We start from the raw sequence: 17581 nt of genomic DNA on the forward strand, positions 1-17581 counted from the left end.
CCCAGGGTTAAATTTAAATAGAAGGGTGCAAGAATATTCACTGATGCTACATGGTGGTCGGAAAACTGATAGCTTGGGGGAGAATACACAGAGCAATACATTAATTAGAGCTGCAGGCAGAGGTGAAAGTATCTCTCACACTGCATCTATTGGAATATGCAGCAGCCTAGAAAGCAAGGTAGTAGTAGTAGTAGTAGTAGTGGCACATGATGCAAGAAAGCAAGTGTAGGAGCTTATGCAGCATCAGCCAAAAAAAAAAAAAAAAAAAAAAAAAAAAATCACACCATTCCCTCCAAATGCCTGTCCAGTTCCTCCTTAAATTTATTTAACCTATCAACTTCCACAACGACAGATGGAAGTTTGTTCCAGCAATTAACCACCCGCTGGCTAAAGGCAAATTTCCGCACATCTATTCTACATCTGTCCTTTCTTAATTTGAACTTATGTCCCCGTAGGTTCGTAATCTGAACAAGTGGAAGGATCCCATCAGAATTCAGCGTGCTCAACCCATTCAAGGCCTTATAGACCTCAATCAGATCACCGCGCAGGTGCCTAGTCTCCAGCCACTGCAATTTGCAGAACTTAAGCCTCTCTTGGTAAGAGAATCCCTTCATTCCCCTCACCAATCGTGTTGCTCTTCTCTGTACACGCTCAAGCAAATCTACATCCTTCCTAAAATGAGGCCTCCAGACCTGTACGCAGTACTCAAGGCGTGGCCTGACCATTGCCTTATACAGAGGGACAATCACCTCCTTTTCCCTGCTAGCAAAATTCCTATATATCATTGACAAAACCGCATGACCTGCCCTAGCAGCCTGTCTGCATTGCTCAGAAAACTTCATATCTGACTGCACAATTACTACCAGATCTTTTTCATTTTCTACCACCTTAAGTGTAGTACCACACAGTTGGTACGTTTCTCTGGGGTTACTTCTACCCATATGCAGTACTTTGCATTTGTCAAGGTTGAACTTCAGTTGCCACTTCTTAGCCCATCTGCCCAAATTATCTAGATCCTGTTGCAGTAGCACACTGCCATTACTGTCATTAACAACCCTGCCAACCTTTGTGTCATCTGCAAACTTCGACATTAAGCCTGATATACCTTCATCAATATCATTGATAAATACACAAAACAACAGTGGACCCAACACCGAACCCTGTGGGACTCCACTAATAACATTAGTCCACGAAGAGCAGCACCCATTGATTACCACCCTCTGTCTTCTCCCACTTAACCATCCTTTTATCCATTGTAGCAAGTTACCCTTAATACCATTCTGCTCCAATTTGTACAGCAGTCTTCCATGCGCAACAGTGTCAAAAGCTTTCCTGAAATCCAAGTATATGATATCAAAATTATTTTTTGCATCCAGTTCCTTTGTGACCACATCATAATAGGTGTCAGAGATTTCCATTCCTGCTGTGGATCATCATGAAACAAACTATGGGCTATATTAGGGTAACTAAGTGCAAGAATAGGTGTTCTTATTAGGAGTATAGTAAATAAATTAATGAATTTGAAGTACTGGTTAAGTCATCAAATGCAGACATTGTGGGGATATCAGACTTGGTGTCACTCAGCCATAAGAGATGCAGAATTTGAATATGGGGAGTACAATGTGTACAGAAAGGACAGAAAACAGGACAATAAAAAAAAGAATTTACTGTTCATATGCTCATCTTTAATGACACTCAGATTTTTTGCCAGATTAACATAGCTTATTGGGGATTACTGTGACTTCCAGTCTCTTCTGGCATCAGCATATCAGAAATATTCTTCTGCATTGAAAACACTGTTTTCTCTTTTGCTCTCAGTGTTACTTTTCTTGTAAACAGTTAACAACTGTAGAAATTACAAATCTGTTCTACCATGAAATATCATTTCCATATCTATGGTGGTGACATAAAAATGATTCTTCAGCTCCTAAACTATTCAAAAGAGAGCCGTTAGGTTTATCGACTTGTCTCTAACAAATCCACTCTACCCTCGGTCTCACTGATTTTCACTTTGGCATACTTTTATATAGATATTTCCATAGGCACTGTTCTTCTGAATTGGCATTTGTAATTCCACCATTCACGTCACAGTGGGACTGTCTGATGATGTTACCAACAGCAAATTCTAAATGGGAAGCATTCAAGGAATTAATCATGGAAGCTACTAGGCTTTTCGTACCAATTAAGAAATACTGTTCATGGTTTAGGCTTAAATGGATGTCAGATGAACTCGTGAGAATTGTGGCAGAGAAGAAAAATGCATGGGTTGCATATAAATTATCAGGTGACACAGAAGCCTATGGCACATATAAGTTAGTATGTAATCAAGTCACAAAGGAGGCTAGGCAGGCAAGCAAAGGCAGATCTTGAAAAATCTTTGGCAAAGAATCCTAAGAAAAACAGCAAGGATTTCATTATTTATATAAAATCTAGAATTTATATCAAATCTAGGGGATGAATCATATTGGTCCATTTGATATCGATGGTTCAACTGTTGATGATCCTGCTCAGATGGCTAACAAACTGAATGAGTATTTTACATCTCATTCACACATGAGGAATTCTGTTGGGAAGTGGAGGACAGGAGCTTAATGATTTTGTAATAACTGAGAGCAAAGTGAAGGAGAAATTGTTAAAGTTAAACATTAGAAATGGACCTGGGGTGGATGAGATCTATCCAGTTATATTAAAGGAGGCAGCAAAGGAAGTAAGCAAACCCTTGGCAATAATTATGAGAGCATCCTTGGACTCAGGAGAAGTCCCCACAGACTGGACATATGCAAATGTATCTTCAATTCACAAAGGCAGATCAAAGGGTGACACTGTTGTTTGTTTGTTATTTGATTTTTTAGGAGCATTAGCAACTAAGGCCATATTGCTCTGGGGATATGCAGTGGTCATTCCCTGTTTGTTTGTTATTTGGTTTTTTAGGAGTATTAGCAACTAAGGCCATATTGCTCCGGGGATATGCGGTGGTCATTCCCTGACCTTTCTGCATTATCTGTATTTGGTGGTCATGGGCTCGAACCCCAGTCTAATCAAGAAGTGTGTGCTGCGCACTGCTGCTCCTTCCCACGGAGGCGGCGGTCATTCCCTGCCCTTTCCACATCCTCCGTATTTAGTGATCATGGGCTCCCTGGTCTAATCAAGAAGCGTGTGCTACACACTGCTGCTCCTGTCCACCTGGCTATGGAGGCGCCAAGGGTGACACGAGTAATTACAGACCTGTTAGTTTAACTTCTGTTCCAGGAAAAATAATGGAGTCACTGGTTAAAGAAGCATTGCAGGATCACCTAGACAAGACTGCAGTAATAGTTCAGACACAGAATGGATTTGTAAAGGGAAAGTCTTGTCTGACCAACTTGATTGGATAATGTGATTTGGTTGCAAAGTAACTGGATGCAAAAAATAATTTTGATATCATATACTTGGATTTCAGGAAAGCTTCTGACACTGCTGCACATGGAAGACTACTATACAAATTGGAGCAGAATGGTATTAAGGGTAAGTTGCTACAATGGATAAAAGGGTGGTTGAGTGGGAGGAGACAGAGACTGGTAATCAATGGATGCTGCTCTTTGTGGACTAATGTTATTAGTGGAGTCCCCTAGTGTTCGGTGTTGGGCCCATTGTTGTTTTGTATATTTATCGATGATATTGATGAAGGTATATCAGCTTAATATCCAAGTTTTCAGATAATACTAAGGTTGACAGTGTTATTAATGACAGTAATGGCAGTGTGCTACTGCAACTGGATCTAGAAAAGCTGAGCAGATGGGCTGAGAACTGTCAACTGAAATTTAACATTGACAAATGCAAAGTACTACATATAGGTAGAAGTAACCCCAGAAAATTTACCAACTATGTGGTACTAAACTTAGGCTGGTAGAAAATGAAAAAGACCTGGGAATAATTGTGCAATCAGATATGAAGTTTTCTGAGTAGTGCAGACAGGCATCCAGAGCAGGCTATGGGGTGTTGTCAATTATATACAGGAATTCTGCTAGTAGGGAAAAGGAGGTGATTATCCTTTTGTATAAGGCAATGGTTAGGCCACACCTTGAATACTGTGTACAGGTGTGGAGGCCTGATTTTAGGAAGGATGTGGAGTTGTTTCAGTAAGTACATAGAATGGCTATAAGATTGGTGAGGGGAAACAAAGGGGTCCTCTTACCAAGAAAGTCTTTTCTGCAAACTGCATCATCTAGACACTAGGCACCTACAAGGTGATTTGACTGAGGTGTAAAGGCCTTGAATGGGTTGAGCAGGCTCAATTCTGATGGGATTCTTTCTCTTGCTCAGATTACAAACCTAAGGGGGCATAAATTCAAATTGAGGAAAGTCAGTTGTAGAATAGATGTGTGGAAATTTGCCTTTAGCCAGCTGGGTAGTTCATTGCTGGAACAAACTTCCATCTGATGTTGTGGAAGTTGATAGCTTAAATAAATTCAAGGAGGAACTGGACAAACTTTTAGAGGAAAAGGATGTGTGAAATAGTTTTTTTTGGCCGATGCTACATACGCTTACTTTTTTGCATCACATGCCTATACTACCACTACTACTTGCTTCCAACCAGTCTGAATACATGCCTCAGCCAGCCAACATTCCCTCTTGAACTCCTAATTAATTTTTTCTCTTTTTTCTGGAATAATCATCCAATTTACATATTTCCCAAAAATTAAAATGTACAGAAATTCAAATCTAATGGCAGAACTATCATGTGTCTTGCCAAGTACTATAAGGTTCTAATATCTTTTGTGTTTGGAGTTAGCATAAAAAATATGTACCAAAGCCACTGATGGAGTAAGTTGGGCAAAAGCTGATTATAACTTGCACCAGCCAAAAAAAAAAAAAAAATTCTGAGTTACTCTGAGTGAGAGAGTCGGTAGTAGAAAGAATCACCAAAACAGAGCTCAGGACCCTTCGTGTGCTAAGCCCATACTCAGCAGATCATCTAGATGTGAGCCTCTGTTCACATATATACTCTGTATTCACATACAGATGTGAAGGATAAAAAAGCAGTAAGTCAATTTTAATGTATAATAAGTCAATAAGATAAAAAAATATTTTATTATTTTAAATTTGTAGAATTTTTTGACAATTATTAAAAATGAATTTAATTACTGGAAAATGTAATATTAAGATCTTGGGCCGAGTGCTTGAAGAATTGTGGGCCCAGTTACTGTAGACCACTAAACATGAGATTTTTTAAAATTGCTATTATGTGATGGCATCACATTTTAAAATGTAAAAAATTAAAAATAAAATAAAACTTTTGATTTAAACATCTATGTGACATACAATTTGATTGACAGTAGCTGATTGTCCTGATTAAGAGTAACCAATGAGAAACATACATCTGAATGTTTGATTGGCATTGAACCATCCAATAATATCATGATATGATTTGAATGTCTTTCGGGAAGTGAAAACTTGGGAATTAGTAAGTTATAGATGCTGATTTTTCTCTGCAAATGAAGACCCACTCAACCGATCTAAAAATTTTGGTGTTGATTGGTCTACTGCTGTCAGAACTTACTTGTTGAAAGATCCTGTTTCACCAAGACACTTATCTATTCTCTTAAGGGCCTTCATATGAATCTATATTCACACATGAGAAGTTATTAAGGGAGGAAAATGCCAGAAAGTTATCAAACTGTAACAGGGAGCTAAACAATTTTGTAATAACTGAGAGCAAAGTGGAGGAGAAATGTTTAAAGTTAAACAGAAGAAAGGCACCTTGGGTGGATGTAATATAACTGGATCTATCCAGTTATATTAAAGCAGGCAGAAAAGGAAGTAAAAGTCCAAACATATCCCCAATTCACAAAGGGGGATCAAAGGGTGAAACGGGTAAATACAGACCTGTTAGTTTAACTTCTGTTCTGGGGAAAATAATGGAGTCACTGATTAAAAAAAGCACTGCAGGATCATCTATACAAGACTGCAGTTATAATTCACACAGCATGGATTTGTTAAGTGGAAGTCTTCTCTGACCAATTTTATTGGATATTATGATGTGGTCACAAATGAACTGGATGCAAAAAATAATTTTGATATCATATACTTGGATCTCAGAAAAGCTTTTGATACTGTTGCACATGGAAGACTACTGTATCAAATTGGAGCAGTATGGCATTAAGGGCAAGTTGCTTCTATGGATAAAGGGATGTTGAGTGGGAGAAGACAGAGTGGTTAATCAATGGACAGTGTTCTTCTTGGAGTAATGTTATTAGTGGAGTCCCCTAGGGTTCGGTCTTGGGCCCATTGTTGTTTTGTATATTTATCAATGATATTGATGATGGTAATTCAGACTTAATGTCCAAGTATGCAGATTATACAAAGGTTGGCAGGGTTGTTAATGACAGTAAAGACAGTATGCTACTGCAAGAGGATCTAGAAAAGTTGAACAGATGGGATCAGAAGTGGTAACTGAAGTTTAACATTGACAAATTCAATTAAGTACTGCATACAGGTAGCAGTAACCCTAGAGTAACATACCAATTGTGTAGTAGTACACTCAGAGAAGTGAAGAATGAAAAAGGCCTGAGGGTAATTGTGCAGTCAGATATGAAGTTTTCTGTGCAGTACAGACGGGCTGCAAGAGTAGCTCATGGGCTCTTGTCAATGATATGCAGGAATTTTGTTAGCAGGAATAAGAAGGTCATTATCCCCTTGTATACAGCAATGGTCAGGCCACACCTTGAGTACTGCATACAGGTCTGGAAGCCTCATTTTAGGAAGGATGTAGAGCTGCTTGAATGAGTGCAGAGGAGGACAATGAGATTAGTGAGTGAAACAAAGGATTTCTCTTACCAAGAAAGGCTTAGATTGCGGTGTCTGGAGACCAGGCACCGGCAAGGTGATATGATTGAGGTGTACGAGGCCTTGAATGGTTTGAGCGAGCTGAATGCTGATGGGATTCTTCCTCTTGCTCAGATTGCACACCTGAAGGGGCATAAATTCATATTAAGGAAAGACAGTTGTGGAATAGATGTGGGAAATTTTCTTGTAGCCAGCTGGTGGTTGATTGTTGGAACAAGCTTTCATCTGTTGGTGTGGAAGTTAACAGCTTAAATAAATTCAAGGCAGAACTAGACAAACTTTTGGAGTGAATGGGAAGGTGTTTTTTTTTTTTTTTTTTTTTTTGGCTGATGCTTTATAACCTTGCTTTTTTGCATCATATGCCTCTGCTAATGCTAATAAGAAAGCACTAGCAAAGAGGGCTAAAAACAGAGAGAGGAATTCTTCTCTTATATGGATACAAAATTTAAAGTAAATCAAATGGGTCTCTTAACAGGTTGAAGTGGAAGGGCCAAAGAAAGCTTAGCAGAAATGGCAGATGAATTAAACAGTTATCTCTCAACAACTACAGTTGAGAGCAAGCTGAAATCTTTGGGAAATGTTAATTAGTCAGACTCCTGCAAAATAAATCATATAATGATATAGAAGCATTTGTTAGAAAATGCTAAGATTAAAGGAGGGGCAAACTACATTGGAGGCTGCTGTCTACATATTAGTGTACCAGACAATTAGGAATGATAACTGAGCACTATCAGACTTTGGAAAGATCCATCTGTGCTAATGGGAAGACCATGGAGTCAGCAGTTTAAAGCATGATTTAGGACAATCATGGCAAGAATAGCATCCTTAACAGAGCTGCCTAATCAGGCTGCCTAATCTAGTAAATTAAAAAAAAAAAAAAGAAGTTCTGTATATATGCCAGCATGACTACTAGGTGACTGGAATTTACAATTAACCATTTTAGCAATGAACAAAATTGTTAGCTATGTTTAGCAGTTATGAGAGCTTGAATCACAGTCCACTCAAATATTATGCTTCTGCACTCCTATGCTATGTTGGACCAAAAAAAAAAAGTTCTGTTCAAACTCCAGCTCAACCATTAGGTCAGAGGAATTTTCAATTAATGATTAAGACAATGAATACAATCATTTCCATGATGAACCCAATAAATAAGTTTGACATTAAGGCCTTGAATGGGTTGAGCACGCTGAATTCTGATGGGATTCTTCCACTTGTTCAGATTACGAACCTAAGGGGGCATAACTTCAAATTAAGAAAAGACAGATGTAGAATAGATGTGCATAAATTTGCCTTTAGCCAGCAGGTGGTTAACTGCTGGAACAAACTTCCATCTGTCGTTGTGGAAGTTGATAGGTTGAATAAATTTAAGGAGGAACTGGACAGGCATTTGGAGGGAATGGTATGATTTTTTTTTTTTTTTTTTGGCTGATGCTGCATAAGCTCATACACATGCTTTCTTGCATCACATGCCACTACTACTTCTACTACTATTATATACCTAGAGTTTATATACCTTGAAAAATGGCAACTACAGTTTAGTGCTGCTAAACATAAGGTTGTGCATTTAGGGAGCAGAAATCCTGGAGTCCCACATAAGCTAGGGACAGAGTAGCAAGTGTACTAACAGTGCTCAGGACAAAAAAGACAGTTATTATAACTGAGTCAGACAAGGAAAAACTTTTTATATTATCCATCATGAAAAGCTGCTATATAAACTGAAACAAACTGGAATTGCTGGTTAGGTCTTAAGGTGGATCGCAGGCTGACTAAAACATTGGTGACAGAGGGTTGTCGTAAATGATCAGTTTTCAAGATGAACCAGTAGAAGTAGGATAGCTCAGGCATAGGTGTTGCATCTCCTCCTATTTCTAATTTTCATAAATGACATCCATAAGAGTATCTGAAGGAAGCTGTCAAAGTTTGCTGATTATTTTAAGGTACGAATAGTGGGTTAACAATTCAAGCCAGATCATGTTGTTTAAAAAATATGTGGATCAGTTCTATATACGAACTGAAAAATGGCAACTACAGTTTGGTGCTTCTAAACGTAAGGTTGTGCATTTAGGGAGCAGAAATTCTGGAGTCCCACATAAGCTAGGGACAGAGTAGTAGGTGTACTAACAGTGCTCAGGACAAAAAAGACTTAGTGATTATAACTGAGTCAGACAAGGAATTTTCAATGCGATGTAACCAGGTGGTTTGGAAGTAACACAGTGGTCACGTACATGGTATATAGGATCTTTGCTAGTAAGAAGGATTTCATTATCTCAATATAAGATGATGGTTAGACTAATTTTGAATATTGTATTCAAGTCTGAAGATTACACCTAAAAAAACATAGGACTTTTAGAGAAAGATAAAAGAAGGTTGACCTAATTAGTGATGAGCACAAACAGATGCACCTATAAAGAATAGCATATATGAGGATTACAAAGTTTAACTACTAGACATTTATTAGGAGATCTGACTGAAGTATATAAGGTAACAAAGGGGTTGAGTAAAGTGAATGAGGGGGGGCTGTTCTCCCTTGTAACTGGAATAAGTTTCCTTCCAACATGACATTGGCAGTGAATGTGGAAAAGCTCAAGGCAGAATTGGATGGGAATGATATGAATATTCACTTTTTTTTTTACTTATGCTAAAAAGTCTGCTTCCTTGGTCTTACTAATACTATTAAATAATAACAGTAAAATTAAATTAGTACACTAATTTAATTTTAAAAACTACAGGTAACACTTATAACACAATAGTTAGCTTCCCATAAAATTTTTTGTAGTGCGAAACCATGTTATATGGGACTAAAAACCGGTACAAAAAGGGGAGTTACGTTCCAAAAGCTAACAAAAATACATTTTTTTTAAAACGATCGGAAACTTAATTTTTATTAAAAATAATAATAACTGAACAAAGGTTTTGCAAACTGTAATACATATGTTAGATAATGTATATTCATTTAATTTTCTTCTTTCATTACTGCTAAGCACAATCAAATGAAAACGTTTTCTCTGTTGCAGAATATCTTCACCTTCTGAACTTTCTTCTGCAGCATCTAGATTTCGTGCATCTTCTGCTCTCTTTAAAAAAAAAAATCCATAATCTGGGTTTATTTGCTTTTGCTTGATGGATCTTTGAAATTTTTGTGGTATGGAGCTAAGCACGTTTGAAGCTCCCTTTTGAATTTTGTGCTCTTTTCAGTTGAAGCATCTGCATTCAAAAAATAAGATTCTAATTGCTCGGCTAAGTTTTTGCTTTTCTGGGCTTTTTAGTGTTAAATTTGAAACTTCAGAATTTTAATCTGCGCTATCATCCTCCGAATTGATTTGGTTTACCTCCAATGCCATTTACACCAAATCCGCTTTGCCAGCCTCCTTTTCTACCAGTAATTCTTGAATGTCTTCACTAGTCATATCATCAAACCTTCCCCCTCCTACCGACTTAGCAATATCTGCTATCGCACTGATTCCATTTTCTGCTGGTTCGATCATATTTCCTCAATGAACCGACTCTGGCCATACATTTTCCCAACATGGTTTTAATGTTGACGGTTTTATTTCTTTGAGCGATAAAGTTATAATTCCAATACAGTCCACAATTGAGAAATGTTTCCACATCTCCATCACTTCAATAGATTCGGAATCAATTTTTTCCAAAATCCATTGTAAATTTTCTGATGTAATGAGTTTTAACGTTAGATATAATGCCTTGATCTAATGGCTGAATTAAACAAGTTGTATTAGGTGGTAAGAACAGTACTTCAACATTTTTGATGACTTAAATCTTTTGGATGGCCTGGAGTGTTATCCAATAGTAATAAAACTATTACTAGATTTTTCCGCTTTAACTATTTTTCCACAGCTGGCACAAAACAATTTAGAAACCATTCTTTTAATAAATTGGCAGATACCCAAATTATGCCTAAGTTGGTTAGGCATAATTTAGGACCTGGAATTTAATTCATAAAGAAATTATTCCAATAATATTCTTAAGAACAAAGTTTAGTAATGCTTCGAAGTCACAATTTTTTTTATTTATTTATTTTATTTTTTTGTAGTCTCAAACAAGCACAAGATCAATAGCACAGAACTTAACACAGGGATTTCCCAATAATTTTTTTTGCATAATGACTAGCAAGTCAACAGTGGGGAGTCACAAAAAAAGAATGGAAATGTTGAAAAATTGCATCCAACATAATAATAATAGAGTTTTCTCCACACAAAGGCTGAAAAATACCATGTTATGCAAGGTTTGCCAAAATTCTCTGTGTTATATGAGTACTGTGTTGTGTGAGGATTTCTGCAATTTATCAATCATGTTAGAGCAAAACTGTGTTGTAGAAGTACCGTGTTATACAGGGGAGGGGGTGTCCTGTATAGCAGATTATACAATCCAACCACTTTACCCAGTTTTCCTTTCTTTCCTTATGTTTCAGTGTTGTTTTAATGAAACTTTCCAAAGACACAGAGAAAATCCTTTCCATGTGTATCTTTGAATATGACAAAAAGGTTAATGCGTAGGTGTATATAAGATAAGGAAATAAAAAATAAAAAAAGGGATTGTAACCTTTAGATCTGCTGTAACCCCTTTACACAATCAAGGGGACATTAGTTTTCTTAGTTAATTAATTCAAAGAATAGAGTATGTGAGACAGTCATGTTTAATATAGGATGTAAATTGTTGCATAGACCACATCATTATAATATTATTTTCTTTATATTTTTGCTTTAGTAATATTGCCACTACAGTATTTCGTGATATGGTAGTGATAAATTTCACAATGAAACTTTGATATCTGCTTCCTCTCTGCCTTACATGTATTCCTACCACTAGCACTGATTCACTGAAATGTCATTAATAACAAATGGCAATTCAACCTTCTCACTACTACATGTTCAGGGAAGTTCTTATATAAGAAGGAACTTTGATTCCCTTTTATAATGCTCTTTTTCCATTCTTCAAATATTTTAAAAACTTAATTCAACAGCAGTTATTATCAACAATACTTACGCTAAGGCAATAACTATAAAATCTAACCAATTCCATGGATCACGAAGATATGTGAATTCTTCAAGTATAAATCCTCTAGCTACAACTTTTATACAGGACTCAGCAGTATATATTGCAGTAAATATTTTTCTACAAAAAAGTAAAAATTAGTCATAATTAAACTCTACTACGTTCATTTTAGAATAAAGTTTTCAGTGTAATATTGAAAATTGTATTAGATTAGGATTCATTGAAAATTATTATATATATGGCTATCTCAATTCAAATAAAATATAAATAAATTAAGATTCAATTAATTCATGTTATATGCCTTTTAAAATGGGCAAGGAATGTAGAATAAGTGCTGTCAAGTGATTTTATTGCAAAAATCATATATAATATTTACATAATTTCAATGTGGTGCACATTATATGCAAGTTATGATTACACTACAAGCCTAGCTACTGCATTTTCATTTTCAAAATGAAATTAGTTAATTTCATTTTCAAAATGAAATTAGAATTAGTTAATCAAAAGGAGAAATTCACAGAACTTTTAATTTCTGATTTTAATGTAGCTATACTTTATTTTGTAGAAAGAAAAAGATAGAGAAAAATCTGTGTTACTGGAAACAGATGGAGAAACTATTTTATGAACTATGTTGCAAAGATGACAGAAAGAAGGAATCAAATTAGGTTAAAAAGATGAATTCTCCATCATAACCCCTGAGAGTTGGCAGCTATATAAAAAAGTTTCAGGACTAAATTTGTTTAAATAAATGGAATGCATTTATTAAAAAAAATACATATTGAAAATGATGACAATAACGCCCTTAATTATTTACATATTTTTATCATTGGTTCTGTAATTACAAAAAAAAAAAAAAAAAAAAAAAAAAAAAAAAAAACTAATTTGAAATCTTCTTTCAGATTCCTTTATTATTTTTTCATAAAATGTTTCTAATTGGTGGTGTGTAGTTTCGATAATTTCTGCATTACTGAAAAATTGTGGTCCCTTCAATGAATTCTTTATTTTGCAAAAAAAAAAAAAAAAATAAATCACATGGCACAAGGTCATGGAAAAGTATTTAGAAGTTGTTATCACATGATGAGAAGGTGCATTGTCATGCAGTAATTACATCTCTTCCTTTTGATTTCATCTCTGAAGGACTTAATGATTTTTAAATATACATCACTATTAACAGAGTGACCTCCTGGAATAAATTATTAATGAATTATGATTTTTTTGGTCAAAAATAATTCTGGCACAACTTTTACCTGTCAATTTGAAGATTTTTTTTTTTTTTTTTTCTGGGAGGCATGGCAAACTGCCATTTTGAGGACTGATGTTTTGTTTGTAGGTCATAAAGATAATACCATGTTTCAACTTCTGTAATTAATGTGTTTCTTCCTGAAACATGGTATTATCTTGATCACAAATTTTTAACCAGTTCTTTTGAAAGTAACATTTTGTATTTCCTATGTTATCGGTTGTTAAAAAGTTGGGAACAAAGAATGTTCATAATGTTGTACATAATCTTTTCATGCTTAAAATATTAAATATGGTTTGGAAATAATTGTATGATATTCTGACCCAGAGCCTATGCCTTCAATTCTTATTTGATGACCAGCCTTCAAGGCAGGCAGCATTATTCGATAAAGTTTATCATGTAGATAAAGTCATCATATGCTTCAACAATCAATTCTACAGTCAGACTGATTTCTTCAACAATTAACAAAATTGTGGTGAGGTTTTTCCACCATGAGGAAAGGCCCAATGGTTAATTGGTATGGATTTATTTATTTATTTCGTATAATGTGATCAATACATGAAGGAACCAGATTTTTCTTGCTTCCTTCGTGTATCGTGGCTGGGATATTAGTATTAGTAACGGCCGCATGGTGCAAGAAAGCCTATGGCTTATGCTGCACCAGCCAAAAAAAAAAAAAAAAAAAAAAAAAATCCGAACAAAACAATGATAAAAACAAAAAATAAATAAATAAATAAATAACTAAATAATAATAATTAATAAATAAAAAAAAATAATAATAAAATAAAAAATAAATAAAAAGGAAATTAAACCTATCATCCTATGCGCTTCCCTTACCCGAAAGTACTATCCAGATGACCTTTGAATTTCCCCAAACTGTCGGCCTCTACCACCCATGAAGGCAACTTATTCCAGTAATTTATAACTCGCTGGCTAAAATAGAACTTCCTGCAGTCCAATCTAAACATTTCCCCCCGTAACTTGAATTTATGTCCCCTAGTTCTAGCATCATTTATAATCTTGAAAATTTCGTCCTCATTCATTTTACTGATGCCTCTCAGAGCCTTAAACACCTCAATCAAATCTCCTCTAAGGTGTCTAGTTTCCAAACTCAACCAACCGGTTGGTTCGGCACCATCGTGATATCCAGCCCGAGGCGGGAATCGAACCCGCGACCTTTGGGTTGCTAGGCAGGCACTTTACCTACCCGGCTAGCCCAGTCGGCATTGGTATGGATGTTGAAGGGCATGGGGGGAATTCAAGAAACTTGTGGGGGTGCAGAATTTGAAGTTTCTTATTTCAGTGAGACCCACTTTGAATGCTGCATATATGGATCTCACCCATAAGAAAACTTTAAAATTCTGACCCCCCTCCAGCAAAAGAGAGTTCAAAGAAGGAAAAAGTTGGTGAGGAATTAATGTTCAAATAATAAAAAAAAATTTTAAGCTAATTTTTTTTTAATCGTAACTCACATCATGGTACAATAATGAATGATTGTGGAATGTATCAAAATGTAATAAATTATATACTGTAGGTGCTGGTGTCTTACTTTGACCAAAATGCAGAAAACATTATAATACTTTTGCAATGCTAAATCATTTATTCTTTGAAGTCACTTTGAAAATTGAAATTTAAAAAAATATGTACAAATACAGCACTGATTATGTAGAGTAAAAGTTTTCAGCTACTGATTGTAACTCCACTCTTTTTACAAATTAGAAATGTGTCACTTGGACTAAACTGAGTGTTTGAAAAATCTCACAAATTATTGGTTTTGCTGATATAAACTGATTTTTCTTTTATTTATTTGATTACACGACATATACAGAGAAGGGCAAGGCAGTGAGGCACATGCCTTGGGCACAAAAGCTGAAGGGTATAGGAAAAGACAAATTGGGGAAGGTAAAGAAGGCCAACACGACAACGACGAGAAATATCAGATAACTTATGTGGAAAATTAGTTTCCCGATACGGCACTCTAGTGCTGCTCGCTTGGTAAACAGACGGTAGGTGTTGTCGGTCTGGAGCAGAAGTCGAGAACAATATATTGATTGACAAGTAGGCGTGGCAAATTATGTACTGATTGGTGCGTGAACACAACACACAATAACATCGGTTTAGTATCACTTTAGTAGCACTAATGGTAACTTGCCCTAATTGCACATGCCCTAATGAACGCTTTCCATAATGGTGAAAAAAGGTCAGGTTACCTCCACTTTAATCCCATGGGAGCTGGAACCCCTCCCGAAGTGGAGAGGGTAACTTAACCTTTTTTCTTTAGAATCACAGTCATATTTAGAAATACATTCTTAAAAAAATAAATTTTTTTATGACTCTTTGTTTTCTTGTTCAGTGATATGCCCTAAAGGTGAAAAAAGGTCAGGTTACCTCCACTTGAATCCCACAGGAACTTGAACCCCTCCCAAAATGCAGGGGGTAACCTAACCTTTTTTATTAGAATCATGAGTGGACTAGCGCATAAACTGTTTATTAACAAAATATTAAATTTTTTATTACCGTACTTTTATTTTTAAAGACACTCGTGTGGATACACACGGATCATAACATCAATCAACACCTCAATAACTATTCACTATATATATGTATATATAAAGAATCTTTCTTTCTTTCCCTATTATTTCCTAACCCAACGTTTAAGGTTAGGTTATGAAATATAACGAAAAATAAAGAAACCTTTTCCTTTTTTCATAACCAAACCTAAATCAACAACAATATAGTAAAAACACTCATGAACTCCAAAAATCTGTTTTTAATAATGAGAAAAAAACATAACGAAGAACATAAAAATGAACAGAACAAAACTTTTATTAATTTAGTTTTCATCAAAAAAAAATCAACCGTTTTATTTTCCTTACAAATTTCTTCCATCTTTAAAGATTCATCACTACTATTACCTGTTTACCATTCATCACAAAACTATTATGCACTGTTCTTTACTCATAAATGGGCGCCTCCGTAGCCAGGTGGGAAGGAGCAGCAGTGCGTAGCACATGCTTCTTGATTAGACTGGGATTCGAGCCCGTCACCACCAAATACGGAGTATGCGGAAAGGTCAAGGAATGACCACCGCATATCCAGGAGCAATATGGCCTTAGTTGCTAATGCTCCTAAAAACCAAATAACAAATAACAAACTTACTCATAAATACACATTATGCCAACCAATGACTACACAGTAGCTTGTCATCTGTCACGCCCACCACCAATCATTTCATCATTTGCCACGCCTACATGTCAATCAATATATCCTTCTCGATTTCGGGTACAGATCAATAACACCTACCATCCTGTTTACCAAGCGAGCAGCGCTAAAGTCCGGTGTCGGGAAACTAATTTTCTGCATAAGTTATCGTGTTGGCTTTCTTTACCTTAGCTGACAAATTAAGTTTTTTTATTTTAAAAGACAATTTAAATTATTTTATGAAAAATTATAATCACATAATATGCACATGTACAATGTAAAATAAATAGAATACAGCCTACAATAATTATAAAGTATTATAAAAAGCTTTTTATGCTTCCATACTGCTGTAGAGGTCTAGCAAAAGTGGTATTTTTGGTTCCAAGAATGATTTCCAATTTGTTTATCTCTTTGTTTATTACTCCTTATTCCTTATGGAGATTATAGATTGGGAATCTGGGAATCTATAATATATTAATTTTATTTAATGTTTAGATGGATTTAATACATTTATTTATGAATTTTTAATTTCTATTCTAGTCTATTGAACAAGACCCTGCATTATGAATAGCATGAATTCTAAATGTCCAAGTCAAGCAGAGTACAATAAACAATGAAAACACACTACAACACAAAATAATAAAAATAAGTCAATGACAATGAGGAAACAATGAGGCTAGAGAAAAATGCATTAAACAATGGAAATATGCCAATAGCTGATGTCTCTGACTTCATAAGTTCAGCACCAGTATCTATATATAGTAATAATGAGAATTAACTTCAGAAATCTTTGTTGCTACAACAGTAAGGATCATAGAGTAACAACTTCACCTTCAGTATCAATTACTGATAATGATGCGATGTTTGACATCTTCGATATCATGACTAAAACTAATGTGAATGGCCACAATCAGAAACATAATTCTTCTACAAGTCAAATCATTGAAACCAATTTACTGATCCACCACCTTAGTCCTGTATAAATGATAAAATAAGATACCACCTTATCCAACACAGACTTGAGAGGTTAAATCTGCAGATTTCTGTGAATCAACATTGGGAGACGGAAGAAAATTTTCAGGAGACTGGTTTTTAAAAAGCTTTTTAATGGTGAAACCGCAAAGAGTAATTGGGTTAATTACTCGGAAACCAGTATGTCCATTTTCTATTTTCCACGTACGTTATTCAATCATTGCTATACCAAAACTAACATTGCAAATCAGAAAGTAGGATTTAATGAGCGGAAAAATTTAAACCGTGTTATGGAACCTGAAAATTCAACCAATCATTGTGAAAATTTCT

General features: G+C 35.5%; 1 protein-coding gene across 1 annotated transcript in view; it reads right to left on the reverse strand.

Annotated features, from left to right (window-relative positions):
- LOC150083272 (sodium channel protein para-like) overlaps window positions 1-17581 on the reverse strand; it is a 1345866-nt gene that overhangs the window by 1120170 nt on the left and 208115 nt on the right. The window contains exon 4 of the mRNA XM_090377950.1: window positions 11830-11958. Within this exon, the coding sequence (XP_090234076.1) occupies window positions 11830-11958 (129 nt within the window). The remainder of the gene's footprint in view (window positions 1-11829; window positions 11959-17581) is intronic.

The sequence above is a fragment of the Mastigoproctus giganteus genome, chromosome 7 (assembly GCF_048544385.1).
Source record: "Mastigoproctus giganteus isolate SK-2022 chromosome 7, ASM4854438v1, whole genome shotgun sequence".
Classification (NCBI taxonomy): domain Eukaryota; kingdom Metazoa; phylum Arthropoda; class Arachnida; order Uropygi; family Thelyphonidae; genus Mastigoproctus; species Mastigoproctus giganteus.